This window comes from Mizuhopecten yessoensis, unplaced genomic scaffold (genome assembly GCF_002113885.1).
Source record: "Mizuhopecten yessoensis strain PY_sf001 unplaced genomic scaffold, ASM211388v2 scaffold1539, whole genome shotgun sequence".
NCBI classification, from domain to species: domain Eukaryota; kingdom Metazoa; phylum Mollusca; class Bivalvia; order Pectinida; family Pectinidae; genus Mizuhopecten; species Mizuhopecten yessoensis.
This window is the reverse complement of record NW_018404097.1, coordinates 1,625,402-1,641,788: the sequence shown is the minus strand read 5'-3', so window position 1 is coordinate 1,641,788 and position 16,387 is coordinate 1,625,402. Positions and strand designations below refer to the sequence as shown.

General features: G+C 36.1%; 1 protein-coding gene across 1 annotated transcript in view; it reads right to left on the bottom strand.

Annotated features, from left to right (window-relative positions):
• LOC110464185 (uncharacterized protein C20orf194-like) overlaps positions 1 to 16,387 on the bottom strand; it is a 141,745-nt gene that overhangs the window by 53,983 nt on the left and 71,375 nt on the right. Inside the window, exons 15-16 of the mRNA XM_021519265.1 lie at positions 6,237 to 6,276; positions 5,638 to 5,722 (exon numbers count right to left, since the gene is read on the bottom strand). Of these exons, the coding sequence (XP_021374940.1) occupies positions 5,638 to 5,722; positions 6,237 to 6,276 (125 nt within the window). The remainder of the gene's footprint in view (positions 1 to 5,637; positions 5,723 to 6,236; positions 6,277 to 16,387) is intronic.

The following is a 16,387-nucleotide window of genomic DNA, read 5'->3' as shown; positions in this document are numbered from 1 at the left end:
GCCTGTATTGCTCACCTGAATCTTTAAGCAGTCTAAGCAATTATTCTCATTAAATATTATATTGTACTACAAATTTGTCACTAACAAACTTTGTCCACTCCATCTGTTGAAAGTACCAGTGAGATATTATTATAAGATTTTTACGCTTTTTGGCCATTGTTCTCCAAATATTATGATTTTATGCCTTTCAATTTTTCTTCAGAGGTCGCTCGATGTTTTTGACATATTTGACACCTGTGACCTTGAAAAAGGTCAAAGTCATTTTCATTCTCAAACTTTGTCAGGCTCTATCCCAGAAAGCCACCAGCCAAATATAAAGGTTCTATAAAATTTAGTTCTTCAGAAGAAATTGTTTAAAGAGTTTGACATATTTGACCACTGTGACCTTTAATGTAGGTCAAGGTCATTTTCTCTCTCAAACTTTGTCTGGCTCTATCTCAGGAAGCCACCAGCCAAATCTAAAGATTCTGTATCGTTTGGTTCTTCAGAAGAAGTCGTTTAAATAGTGTGACATATTTGACCCCTGCGACTTTGAAAGCAGGTCAAGGTCATTTTCGTTCTCAAAATTTGTTGGGCTCTTTTCCAGGAAGCCACCAGCTAAATATAAAGATTCTATACCTTTTAGTTCTTCAGGAGAAGTCATTTAAAGAATTTGACATATTTGACCCCTGTGACCTTGAAAGTCGGTCAAGGTCATTTTCATTTGCAAACTTTGTTGGGCTCCTACCAAGGAAGCTTTTAGCCAAATATCATGACTCTAGGACTATCCATTCTTCAGAAGAAGTTGTTTTAAGGAAAGGTGAGGTAAAAACCCTGCCGGGTGTAAGATAGCTGTATCTTGATTGTACATAGTTATGACCGTGTCCAGGTGAAAAAAACATCTCTATAACTTACATCATCTGAGGGTACCACACATGGCCTCAGATGACAGATAATGCTTCCGGTTGTTTGTACATGAATGTAGTGCATTTCTTAATTTTTGGCTGGATATCAAAATGTGTTTTTATTTCCTTTATGTGAATGAAATGAAACTTATTATACATCAAACCAAATTGACCACATTTACATGGTACAGCATCCTTGGCCACATTTACATGGTACAGCATCCTTGGCCACATTTACATGGTACATATTTCTTGGCCACATATACATAGAACATCTTTCTGGACTACAAATTGGCTTATTAATTTCTTGGCCTTCAAGGTTAGGTGACCCAAAGTATAAGAACAGAAATCCCTTCTACGAAACTGCAATCCTGATAAGTAACCAAGGAACAGAACAAGTATCTAAAGGACAAGGAACTACATAAATAAGGTATAGTTTTATAACTTGTTAGATATCTAGGTTTTATTTTCAAAAACACTTAAGAAAGATAGCAAGTAGCTATATGTATAGGTAGCTTATGTTCTCTCCCTAAGGATTGTCTTTGAGGATTTCCCATCAGATCTGTGTGGAGAATAGACAGGTATTGCGCCCTAATAGTACCAGTTACATCTCTAATCCAACATGTTGCACACAAAATGATCGTAAATGTAGAAGTACGTAAGAATTATCACGAATGTAAGACAAAAGAAATTTTAGTCTTTTAAATGGATCATGCGATGCATTCACACTTTTCTGCAGCAATTCATTGGTGATACTTTATCTGGCATGTCTTCAACACAGCTTTTATCACAAAATGGTCAACAAACTTACATTTGCCATCAATTAAAAAACCTTCATACATACATGTTTTATACAAAAACACTGAAAATTCACATGTAATGTATAGTGTTGACACTTGGTATCTGCGTTTGGATGTGACAAGAGTTTGTGAGAGTTTAATGGATGAAAAGGCCAAGCCTGTAGTGAGACCCCAGGGTGATAGCTCACATTAGATCTAAGTCTAGCTGTGTTTTTGTCATAGTCCAACCATCAGCTAATACACAGACACAAAAGCCCAGGCATGTCAGTAAATAAAACTAATCCACCTGCTGAATTATAACAAGAGGCCCAAGAGGGCCTGTATTGCTCACCTGAATATTTTTGCACTAAAAATATTTCCCTCGCAAACTTTGTTGGCTCCATCTGTTGAAACTACCAGCAAAGTATTATTATAAGATTCTATGCTTTTTGATTCTTCTTCAGAAGTTGCTGACATATTTTTCCCTGTGATCTTGTAAGTAGGTCAATGTCATTTTCCTTCTCAAATTGGTTAGCTCTATTCCAAAAAGCTACCAGCCAAATCTTATGAATCCATTCCTTTTAGTTCTCAAGAACAAATCCATTAAAATGTTGTTGACCTCTGTGACCTCTAAAGTAGGTTGAGGTCATTTTCATTTGCAAACTTTGGTGAGCTCTATCCCGGGAAGTCACCAGCCAAATATTATAATTTTATGCCTTTTAATTCTTCAGAAGAAGCTGTTTGAACTGTTTGACATATTTGAACGCTGTGACCTTGAAAGTAGGTCAAGGTCATTTTCATTCGCAAACTTTGTTTGGCTCTTTCCCAGGAAGCCACCTGCCAAATATTAAGATTTTATAACTACCAGTTCTTCAGAAGAAGTCGTTTAAAGTGTTTGACATATCTGCCTCATGTGACCTTAAAAGAAGGTCAAGGTCATTTTCATTCTCAAACTTTGTTCGGCTCTTTCCTAGGAAGCTACAAGCCAAATATAGAGATTATATACCTTTCAGTTCTTCAGAAGAAGTCGTTTGAAGTGTCTGACACATTTGACTCCTGTGACCTTGAAAGAAGGTCAAGGTCATTTTCATTCTCAAACTTTGTCGGGCTCTATCCAAGGAAGCCATCAATCAAAAATAAAGATTCTATACCTTTCAGTTCTTCAGAAGAAGTCATTTGAAGCTTTTGACATATATGACCCCTGTGACCTTGAAAGTAGGTCAAACTAGTTTTCATTCTCAAACTTTGTTGGGCTCTATCCCAGGAAGCCACCAGCCAAATATAAAGATTATATACCTTTCAGTTCTTCAGAAGAAGTCGTTTGAAGTGTTTGACACATTTGACCCCTGTGACCTTGAAAGAAGGTCAAGGTAATTTTCATTCTCAAACTTTGTTGGGCTCCATCCCAGGAAGCCATCAGCCAAATATGAAGATTCTATACCTTTTAGTTCTTCAGAAGAAGTCGTTTGAAGTTTTTGACATATTTGACCCCTGTGACCTTGAAAACAGGTCAAGGTCATTTTCGTTCTCAAATTTTGTAGGGCTCCTACCAACGAAGCTTTCAGCCAAATATCATGACTCTAGGCCTGTCCGTTCTTCAGAAGAAGTTGTTTAAAGGTGCCAGGTGAGCTAAAGATATCAATGTCACCCCTTCCAGAAACATTCCCCAGGTCTTCGAGACAAAGTAAAATGTCACATATGCTGATGTACAGGTTTAGTAGGTGACTACCATACCAAAGTCAGGAACTTGAACAGGCAGGAGATGTCACTTCATCCAGAAACATTCCCAAGGTATTGGAGACAAAGTAAAATGTCACATATGCTAATGTACAGGTTTAGTAGGTGACTACCATACCAATGTCAGGAACTTCAACAGGCAGGAGATGTCACTTCATCCAGAAACATTCCCCCGGTCTTTGGAGACAATTTTAAATTATCCTGTAAGCTGTATAGGTTAAGTCCTTAATTGTAGGCTTTTAGCCATACCAAAGTCAGATGCTGTCCACCACCAACCTATGTATAACTCTTTTTGTGTGCAGTCAACTATAATTTCTTTTTTGTTTAATGTTTAAGTGGCTAATGTTACTATTTTTTCCTGTGAATGTTTAGCACACCTGTTATCCCGCCTACCTGTTGGAACCGCCTGTGTGGGACATTTTGGGTGCTGGTCTTTACACCTCAAAATTATCATCTTTGTAATCATCTACATCTACTCACTTCCACTCAAACATGTCGTTGATATTACCAGCTACAATCACAACTTCTAAAGCTAAATGCAGTATAATCTGCGAGATTCCCATGTGTTTTATTTGTAAAATTATAACTTCAACATGTTGTGGAAATCCCTGTCTGAGATGGAGAAACAAAGGGGAGTGTATTTAAAGTTTACTCCTACAAAACAAGATGAAATCGGTCATGTGCAGTGACTAATGGGACACTCAAGTGCTCCGAAAAAGTTTCCATCATGATATATAAATCCTACGGGAAATGCAGTGAGAAACACAAATAAGACAGTCGGCATTGAAATGTCAGAATCAAAGTGTAGACTAGACTTTGACGATGTGTTTAAAACAGACATCACACAGCTTAATTTTTGCTGGTGGGTGAATGTGCATGCTGAACAGATACATTTTTGATTATCAAATAAAATGGTAATACAAGAACATGTTAAAAATCAGGCCTTTTGACAGAAAAAAGAACATGGTATACAGCAATTATCCTACCTTCAAACATCACATTGGTACACAAATATACAGAGCATTGTCTATAATACTTTGTATGCACTCAGTGTGGTATATCTTACCTTGTGTACACTCAGTTTGGTATATCTTACCTTGTGTACACTCAGTGTGGTATATCTTACCTTGTTTACACTCAGTGTGGTAAATGACTTACCTTGTTTACACTCGGTATGGTATATCTTAACTTGTGTACACTCAGCGTGGTATATATCTTACCTTGTGTACACTCAGTGTGGTATATATTACCTTGTGTTCACTCAGTGTGGTGTATCTTACCTTATGTACACTCAGTGTTTAACTTGTGTACACTCAGCGTGGTATAATGGTATATCTTACCTTGTGTACACTCAGTGTGGTATATCTTACCTTGTGTACAATCAGTGTGGTATATATTACCTTGTGTACACTCAGTTTGGTATATATATTATCTTGTGTACTCAGTGTGGTATATATCTTACCTTGTGTACACTCAGTATGGTATATCTTACCTTGTGTACACTCAGTGTGGTAAATATTACCTTGTGTACACTCAGTGTGGTAAATGACTTACCTTGTTTACACTCAGTGTGGTATATCTTACCTTGTGTACACTCAGTGTGGTAAATATTACCTTGTGTACACTCAGTGTGGTAAATGACTTACCTTGTTTACACTCAGTGTGGTATATCTTACCTTGTGTACACTCAGTGTACACAAGGTAATATTTACCACACTGAGTGTACACTCAGTGTGGTATATATCTTACCTTGTGTACACTCAGTGTGGTATATCTTACCTTGTGTACACTCAGTATGGTATATCTTACCTTGTGTACACTCAGTGTGGTATATATTACCTTGTGTACACTCAGTTTGGTATATATTATCTTGTGTACACTCAGTGTGGTATATATTATCTTGTGTACACTCAGTATGGTATATCTTACCTTGTGTACACTCAGCGTGGTGTATATTATCTTGTGTACACTCAGTGTGGTATATATTATCTTGTGTACACTCAGTGTGGTATATATTATCTTGTGTACACTCAGTGTGGTATATATCTTACCTTGTATACACTCAGTGTGGTATATATATTATCTAATGTATAATCAGTGTGGTATATCTTACCTTGTGTACACTCAGTGTGGTATATATCTTATCTTGTGAACATTCAGTGTGGTATATATATTACCTCGTGTACACTCAGTGAGGTATGTATTATCTTGTGTACACTCAGTGTGGTGTATCTTACCTTATGTTCACTTAGTGTCTTGGTGTACACCTGGATCCCTTCCATAACACTGTCCACCATGGCCGAGTACAACTGAACTAGAACTCTGTGTAATAAATTACATGAATTAGTGCCAAAGAAATCATTTGAATCAAAGATATTCAGACGCTCATTTATAATGGATTGTCTCAAAACTAGAAAATATCTGTAAGACATGAATTCCTATGCCAATATGTAAGTTTGTTTTCATTATCTGACAATTTTCTAAAATTAGTAGAACTCGTTGTGACTTTCATCAAGACGTCAGATTGATCAAAATCCATAAAATAAAGTTGTTGCTTGAGCAATGACACTGAATCTTAAAACCATGAAACACATATTTATCTAAGGTATTCCCATAATTGACATTTGTCTAATGTTTTATCAAAAGCCGTTCAAAAACTAAGTTGCTCGAGTGCTGACGCTGAATCATGGCCTCATCTAAGTAGTTCTTATAACTTCGTTTTTGTATAAAGTTTGCTCGAAATCTGTTTGAAAATGAAATTGTTTAAATGGCAGGCATCAATTAAAACACATTTTATTCCTCATTTTGAGAAGACTAATAGTTTGTAAATGCCTACCTTGTTTCCTCGTCTTCAGCCACATAATCATCATAGGAACCTGTAAACACAGACAGAAACAATATAATTCACCAGTAAAATTTCAGCTCTGTGTGAAATACTTTGAAAGCTAGGTACATAGACACTGTAGGAAATGGAAGTGTTGGTATGTACCTCCATGTTTATTGTACATCTGGTATGTACCTCCATGTTTATTGTACGTCTGGTATGTACCTCCATGTTTATTATGAACTATTGCGGATATAGTTTGTTACTGTAGACAAAGAATTTGGTCAAGAATCTAATTTTCATGAATTCTGTAACAGTGGACATATATAGGACTGTTATAAACAAGAGTTCAAAGCAAGCATTTATTTTTTTTCATTTTTTATCTCATCACTTATTGTTGGTGGAAGCAGATGACCCATGTGCGTCCTTTGACTTTGTGCTAGAAAACAATCACAATTTCAGATATCGGGCCAGTCTTTTATGTTTTCACACAAGTTACCTTATTACATCACCAGGTTACTGTACCATTGTAAGTACATTTGTATACTATATAACACCCATCACTATCAGCTGTATAAGTTTAAATTGAAGTGCATTAGGCATTCTGACTATTAGCCCCTTTAAAGACGACTATAATATGTCTATATGTGGGTACTCACTGCTGAGTTAATTTGAAGAACAAAAGAGACTTTGACTGAGTGATTATACTGTCTATAACAAGTTGCATATACATTTTTTATAAAGACAATCTATACAAATTATGTTGGGTATGGTCTAAGCTACACATTTGTTCACTTTTTCTACAAAAGTAGAATCTTGTTAAGGATTCACAGGTAAAAAATGCAGGTAAAGGTGTGATAATTATGTCAAAAATCTTTGATCATTTTCATTTCAACATAAGTTATACACAATATAAGCTTATCATATATTACATACCGTTTTATATATATAATGTGAAAATATTTCATTTGTTTGACAGTGTTTTCAGGTGTACCGCAGGTGTCACAGGTGAATCAATTACCTAATTGAAATAAAGTTTCAATAGTTTTCTTTCATGTTTTTTTTTTCTTATTTCATTGAAGTCTGTGCATATATATATGTAAAGAAACAATACTATAAATGTAACCTTGCACTAAAGTCTGTTCGATCTTTCTAACTATACCAGGTTTTGTGTAATATTACAGGTGTAATTTTATTCGTCATCAGCAGCCACAGGTCGTTGTCTGACAGGAGTAAATTGGAGAGAATGTTCACAAACCGATCTGGTGGCATTTTTTTGTTAAAAAAATGGAGAAATAATTGTATCATCAGAAGCCAAATATGTGTTAATATATCTGATTTTTGAACCAGACCCATTGCAATTACAATACCAAAAAACACTTTCATTTCATCTAGTGTCACTGGCGTCCATTTCCGTATGCGACTGTGTGTTGGTAAACCTTTTTTATTCTTGCGTTTATCAGCATACATATTAGTTTGCTGTACTATAACTGCTAGATATTCATCACTGAGAAATAATTTTAAAAAGGCGATTGGCTCTGTTGGATCGATGTCAATATTTAGTTTGGATTCCCCAGTGAAAGGGGCGAACATAGGTGTTATATCATCGTCATCCCAACCTTCAGCTAAATCGATCGGTGAAACATCATCATTTTCCGGTGAAAAATCACTCATCAGAAGTTCAGCAAGAACACAACCAATTCTGACAATATCATCCTCATCAAACCCTTCATAACTGTTTTCACTATCACTACTTTCATTCAGAATTTGGCAAATTAAAACATTGTTCTCGGAATCACTTTCACTGGACGACGCCATCTTTGATCGCTAACATCCGCTCGCCAGGTAAGGTGTGTTGAGCGGTGCATATCTCATTATCGGCAACTCTATTCTTACTATTCATATCAGAAATGCTAGTTCAGGGCCTCAACTTGCTTTCTCATTTGCATACACTTAACCTAGATGAATTATAACGGGCCCGGATGTTACCTAATATGGCAGTTACTAATATCGACATTTGTCTTGATCAGCGGTGAGGGACCAGAATGTACGGTGCGACAGATGTTGTGAACAGCTCTTAAAGGGTTAGAAGAGTCCATCATATGAGGAGGAATGGTAGGCTAGTGGTAGGACGCCGGGCTCGTGATCGAAGGGTTGAAGATTCGTGTCACGTAACAGCACTGTGTTGAAGCTTTGAGCAAGATACTTTACTCTGCTTGTTCCAGTCTACTCAGCTGTAAATGAGTACGTGGTTGGGCAGTGCTAGAATTTGTTGAATGCTAGTTGGAGTGCCGAAATGGCAGCACCGGCTGTATGCTCCCCAGGAGTTGAGAAAGATGTTGGCTGGTTGCAAAACCATATAACCATGGATAATAATTTGTGAACCGCTTTGAGACAACCTACGAACTAGGTTGTGATAAAGCGGTATATAATAACCTAGTACCTTAAAGTTAAAAATCCATTAAACAGACCTTCAGGGCAAGCTTGTACAACCATTTTTATGTTCTTGAGGTGGTGTAACTTGCCGACGGCAAGATTGTCACAGTCGGTCAAACAATGTTTTGAAGCATTTTTCAATTTGACGTCATAATAAAACACAATCATCCAATTGTGACATCACAAACAAGAGGCCCATGGGCCTAAACGGTCACCTGAGTCTACAGTATTTATTTTTGTTGTTGAAATATGTACCAATTTGAGTAAAAAATAGTATAATGTTAACTTAACTTTGTCAGGACCATGAGCTGATCATTCCTAGACCAATTTTAAGTGAGATCGGCCTATTAGAACTTAGTAGCAAAATAGCGGCCATGGCAGCCAAATTGTATTTCTGATTGACCCGAAAAATAACAACACTTTGTCAGGACCATGATTCGATCATTCCTACAAAGTTTCAGTTCAATCGGCCAAGTAGATCTTTACTTTAAGTTTGAAATAGTTTTCCAAAATGGCAGCTGTGGTGGCCATATTGGATTTCTGATCGACCTGAAAAATAACAACACTTTGTCAGGACCATGAGTCAATCATTCCTACAAAGTTTCAGTTCAATCGGCCTAGCAGAACTTGACTTTAAGTTTGAAATATGTTTTCAAAATGGTGGCCGTGGCGGCCATATTGGATTTATGATTGACCTGAAAAATAACAACACTTTGTCAGGACCATGAGTCGATCATTCCTACAAACTTTAAGTTCAATCGGTCCAGCAGAACTTGACTTTAAGTTTGAAATAGGTTTTCAAAATGGCGGCCGTGGCGGCCATATTGGATTTCTGATCGACCCGAAAAATAACAACACTTTGTCAGGACTATGAGGCGATCATTCCTACCAGCTTTCAGTTCAATCAGCCCAGCAGAACTTGACTTTAAGTTTGAAATGTAAAATGTTAACGGACGACGGATGACGGACGATGACGGACGAAAACGGATAGCAATAGGTCACTTGAGCTAAAGCTCAGGTGACCTAAAAACCATGTGGGATACACATATCCCGGAGCATTCCACAGATGTGTTTCATCAAACACAATATGTACATCCAAGCTTAACACTTGTCAATCTATCAACCAATGCTATCTTGTTAGAGAGTCATCAGATGTAAGGCTTTGCTTTTAAGCTCTCAATTTAAGGGATAAAAACAGGCCATGAAGACCCTAGAACACAAGCACTTTTGACGGTACATCAAAGTTAACATGTACTTTGTGTGACAATTAAATTAAATTCCATGAGGTATATGTAATTCAGTACGTATATTAAGTATTATAGTTTCAGATATCTGTTAGTGCTACGATTTATTACCATTACAAATCTATAAACTTTCTACTCTTGAAGCCTCCATCGCTGTTCTTTAAGAGCCCCTACTGCCATTCTGATAAGTATCTACTATTGGATCTAGATAACCATTATGTAAACTTTCAACCCTTAGAGCCCCAATTAACATTATGTACACCCTCCACTAGTTAAGACCCTGTATCACCAGTCTTGTCCACTCCTTGAGACCCTGTATCAACAATCTTGTCCACTCTTTGAGACCTTGTATCACCAATCTTGTCCACTCTTTGAGACCCTGTATCACTAGTCTTGTCCACTCTTTGAGACCCAGGTGTATCACCAGTCTTGTCCATTCCTTGAGACCCTGTATCACCAGTCTTGTCCACTATTTGAGACCCTGTATTACCAGTCTTGTCCACTCTTTGACACCCTGTATCACTAGTCTTGTCCACTCTTTGAGACCCTGTATCCCCAGTCTGTCCACACTTTGCGACCCTGTATCACCAGTCTTGTCCACTCTTTGAGACCCTGTATCACTAGTCTTGTCCACTCTTTGAGACATTGTATCACCAGTCTGTCCACTCTTTGAGACCCTGTATTACCAGTCTTGTCCACTCTTTGAGACCCTGTATCACTAGTCTTGTCCACTCTTTGAAACCCTGTATCACTAGTCTTGTCCACTCTTTGAGACCCTGTATCACCAGTTTGTCCACACTTTGAGACCCTGTATCACCAGTCTCGTCCACTCTTTGAGACCCTGTATCACCAGTCTCGTCCACTCTTTGCGACCCTGTATCACCAGTCTCGTCCACTCTTTGAGACATTGTATCACCAGTATGTAAACGGTTCACCCTTGGAGCCCCCATTACCATTATGTACATCCTCCACTCTTTGAGACCCCATAACACCATTCTAAACTCCCCAATTGTAGAGCCCCCCTTAGCTGTTCTGTAAAACCTCCATGTTGGAGAAACAATCATACACCCTCATTGAGTCATTGGTCTGTGACAGATGTGTCGATCAGCGACTGAACAGGTTTATATAGATAACATTGTAACGACAATTTACATCCAGTCTGTTCATATTTCTGTCAACAACAACACAAAGACACAAAAGTTAAATATCATCATAGCTGACATGCACTTTCCAGAAAACATCAATCATGAAACCAGACTGTATCAAGTTATAGTTGAATATAAACATCTTTGTCAGTTTTATTAGAAGTGGTCGTCCTCCATGACTCCATACCTATCTGTCATCTGAGTGTTTATCATTCTGCCATTACAACACACAAAGAATATCATCATTACCATCCTCAGAAAAACCTGTCCTCAAACCCATTTACCCTTAAATGTACAACTCCAATGCTTTCTTGGGACATTTTCATGCCTGTATCAATATTTCAGGAGACCAACCAGACATTATCAGTAGTGAAAACACATGCTATCCTAAAAGTCAGTAGTAAGCCACATGTCAGTATCATCTCGACCAGAATATCAATTTGTACATTTTGTCTTTATAGATAATGATACTGTATCAAACTTGTCCATTATGTGCATGGTAGCTTCTTCAACTCTGTATCACAGCAGCCATCATGTAATATAACAAGATACATAATCAATTAATCCAGACATTAGCCTATCAGGACATGTAATATAACAAGATACATAATCAATTAATCCAGACATTAGCCTATCAGGACATGTAATATAACAAGATACATAATCAATTAATCCAGACATTAGCCTATCAGGACATGTAATATAACAAGATACATAATCAATTAATCCAGACATTAGCCTATCAGGACATGTAATATAACAAGATACATAATCAATTAATCCAGACATTAGCCTATCAGGACATGTAATATAACAAGATACATAATCAATTAATCCAGACATTAGCCTATCAGGACATGTAATATAACAAGATACATAATCAATTAATCCAGACATTAGCCTATCAGGACATGTAATATAACAAGATACATAATCAATTAATCCAGACATTAGCCTATCAGGACATGTAATATAACAAGATACATAATCAATTAATCCAGACATTAGCCTATCAGGACATGTAATATAACAAGATACATAATCAATTAATCCAGACATTAGCCTATCAGGACATGTAATATAACAAGATACATAATCAATTAATCCAGACATTAGCCTATCAGGACATGTAATATAACAAGATACATAATCAATTAATCCAGACATTAGCCTATCAGGACATGTAATATAACAAGATACATAATCAATTAATACAGACATTAGCCTATCAGGACATGTAATATAACAAGATACATAATCAATTAATACAGACATTAGCCTATCAGGACATGTAATATAACAAGATACATAATCAATTAATCCAGACATTAGCCTATCAGGACAATTTGTTTCCAAAAATAATTATACATTACATGACAGCACATCATAACAGGAAGTATAAGAAAATAGCCATAGAGAAATATTGTTTCACGATCAATCTTAACAGCTCACAGAGGACCATTATCCTGGAAACTATTGAAATAATTCAATTATAACCCTATTTTCATTTTCATCTTCACTGTATATATATAGATAACTGAAGTTAAAGATGTGACTTAGATAGCACATCAACTTTAAACCAATGAAATTGAAGCGGACTGGAGGTGGACTGGAGGTGGACTGGAGGCTGACAGCCATATGGTGATGTTTGACATGTTGGTGACCTGGGGACTGTGAGGGAGACGGTCCCTTGTGTCCCCACTTAAATACTCTGTTACATTATTGTGTCCTAATTTGGTTGTACCTGTCGTTGAATGATGGGTCAGGCGTGCCAGGACAATCCAACGACTCCCAAGGGCTTTGATTACATACCCTCAAACCTTTATACAACATACAGGTGGTGTTAATTTCAAACCCTCAAACCCATAAATGACTGTAGTTACTGTGTTGATAAAATAGGACAACAATTCCAAATCACAGCATCGCACATGGATGCATGATTATACCCATCTATGATAAAACGGCAAAAACTCTTTTAAAATGTATTAAACCAAACTGCTGAACTTAGGATGTGCTCCCCTTATGATTTATCAATTATGATATTGCTTCATCTTTATTCCATATCTATTTCTTAGTAACTTCTGATGACATCATTGATATTGTGTATTGTTTTACTCCATATCTATTTCTTGGTGACTTTAATTTTGATGACATCATTGATATCGTGTATTGTTTTACTCCATATCTATTTCTTGGTGACTTTTGGTGACATCATTGATATTGTTTATTGTTTTACTCCATGTCTATTTCTTAGTAACTTCTGATGACGTCATTGATATCGTGTATTGTTTTACTCCCTATCTATTTCTTGGTGACTTTTGGTGACATCATTGATATTGTTTATTGTTTTACTCCATGTCTATTTCTTAGTAACATCTGATGACATCATTTATATCGTGTATTGTTTTACTCTATATCTATTTCTTGGTGGCTTTTGATGCCATCATTGATATTGCGTATTGTTTTACTCCCTATCTATTTCTTGGTGACTTTAATTTTCATGACATCATTTATATTGTGTATTGTTTTGCTCCATATCTATGTCTTAGTGACTTTTGATGACACCATTGATATTGTGTATTGTTTTTCTCCATATCTATTTCTTAGTAACATCTGATGACATCATTAATATTGTGTATTGTTTTACTCCTTATCTATTTCTTAGTAACTTTTGAAGACATCATTGATATTTTGTATTGTTTTACTCCCTATCTATTTCTTGGTGGCTTTTGATGCCATCATTGATATTGCGTATTGTTTTACTCCCTATCTATTTCTTGGTGACTTTCCATATCTATTTCTTGGTGACTTTTGACGACATCATTGATATCGTGTATTGTTTTAGTCCATATCTATTTCTTGGTAACTTTTGATGACATCATTTATATTGTGTATTGTTTTACTCCCTATCTATTTCTTGGTGACCTTAATTTTGATGACATCATTTATATCGTGTATTGTTTTACTCCCTATCTATTTCTTGGTGACTTCTGATGACATCATCCCCTTATGATTTATCAATTATGATATTGCTTCATCTTTATTCCATATCTATTTCTTTGTGACTTTTGATGACACCATTGATATTGTGTATTGTTTTTCTCCATATCAATTTCTTAGTAACTTTTTATGACATCATTGATAATGTGTATTGTTTTACTCCCTATCTATTTCTTGGTGACTTCTGATGACATCATTTATATTGTGTATTGTTTTAGTCCATATCTATTTCTTTGTGACTTTTGATGACATCATTGATATTGTGTATTGTTTTACTCCATATCAATTTCTTAGTAACTTCTAATGACATCATTGATATTGTGTATTGTTTTACTCCATATCTATTTCTTGGTAACTTTTGATGACATCATTGATATTGCGTATTGTTTTACTCCATATCAATTTCTTAGGAACTTCTAATGACATCATTGATATTGTGTATTGTTTTACTCAATATCTATTTCTTGGTGACTTCTGATGACAACATTGATATTGTGTATTGTTTTACTCCATATCTATTTCTTGGTAATTTTTGATGACATCATTGATATTGTGTATTGTTTTACTCCATATCTATTTCTTAGGAACTTCTGATGACATCATTGATATTGTGTATTGTTTGACTCAATATCTATTTCTTGGTGACTACTGATGACAACATTGATATTGTGTAATGTTTTACTCCATATCTATTTCTTGGTGACTTTAATTTTGATGACATCATTGATATCGTGTATTGTTTTACTCCATATCCATTTCTTGGTGACTTCTGATGACATCATTGCTATCGTGTATTGTTTTACTCCATATCCATTTCTTGGTGACTTCTGATGACATCATTGCTATCGTGTATTGTTTTACTCCATATCTATTTCTTAGGAACTTCTGATGACATCATTGATATTGTGTATTGATTTACTCCATCTCTATTTCTTGGTAACTTTTGATGACAACATTGATATTGTGTATTGTTTTACACCATATCTATTTCTTGGTAATTTTTGATGACATCATTGATATTGTGTATTGATTTACTCCATCTCTATTTCTTGGTAACTTTTGATGACAACATTGATATTGTGTATTGTTTTACTCAATATCTATTTCTTGGTAACTTTTGATGACATCATTGATATTGTGTATTGTTTCAAGTCAAATGACTTTCATTGTTACTCCACCTCCATCATTTAGTAATTACCATAAAGAAGTGCTCTGATGATGGCCTACCTAGAAGGTCAAAATTTAAATCACCACCAATACAATTATGGAAACCTGCATGCCTGAAGGTTCTGACCAAAATTCCAACCCTTTGAATAGAACTTCACATCCTCAACAGACTCTATAGCTATCAATCTTGTATCCTACCTAAATTGAGTATAAACCTGAGTAGAACAGGAGAAACACAGAAGTCTATATTGTACCTAGTGAAAGACAACTAAGACTGCCATGAATGGAGCAGGCCAATCATCTACACAGAATACATGTGAAAATCCCCAAGCTATAATTTCTTTCTGATATTATTAGACTATTATAAACCGTGACTCACATTCTCATTGTTTGACCTAAATAGTACAGTTGTAGAATAAATTTAAAACAAATATTAAGATTTTGAGAAATTCTGCCTGGAGATAAAAGAGAAGGACCAAAGTAGATTGGGAAATCAAATTTAATATCGTCCAACTTCCTAACACAGATGATAAAAACAATTATCTTTTGTGACATTGTACACATCTTAACACACGTCCTCACCTTGTCAGTGAGCGAGCTATAAACAGCACTCTACCATACCTGAGGGGTGATGGATGGGTGGACGGTCCAACACATCCTAATCCCCCTGACAAATGTTGATAGGACACAATATTGATCCTATTTACCCTTTTTGAGCGGTTTCCTCACTATTTTCTGCCAATCTGTGCAGCCAATGCCAGGCTGTCATTTGAAATTGTGTATAGCTGGTATGAAAGGAACAAGAAGGAAAGCGAGTCGTAATTGAATCTTGGTCAGGCACAGTGACTTTGACCGGTCGTACGATTGTATTGCCTGCAAGTATTTCTTTTGAATTTCCGACGAGATGTTTGCATTTTTCCTCATCAAATCTGATTATGCTATCGGAGATCCAACCTAATCAAACCAATATAAACGTGGCTTTGTGTCTGAGCCTAACCCTCTTACGGCAGATTTTGGTGGGTATTCCTGGAACACAGCGGTTTACTGCTGACACCGTAAACAAATATTAATGTATCCTCTCTGCTTCGTGAAAGGCAAGCTTCTCTTACAATACTTAATGTGTAGCAAAACTTTCATTTCAGTATTAATTACAATGTATGCTGTGGAAGCA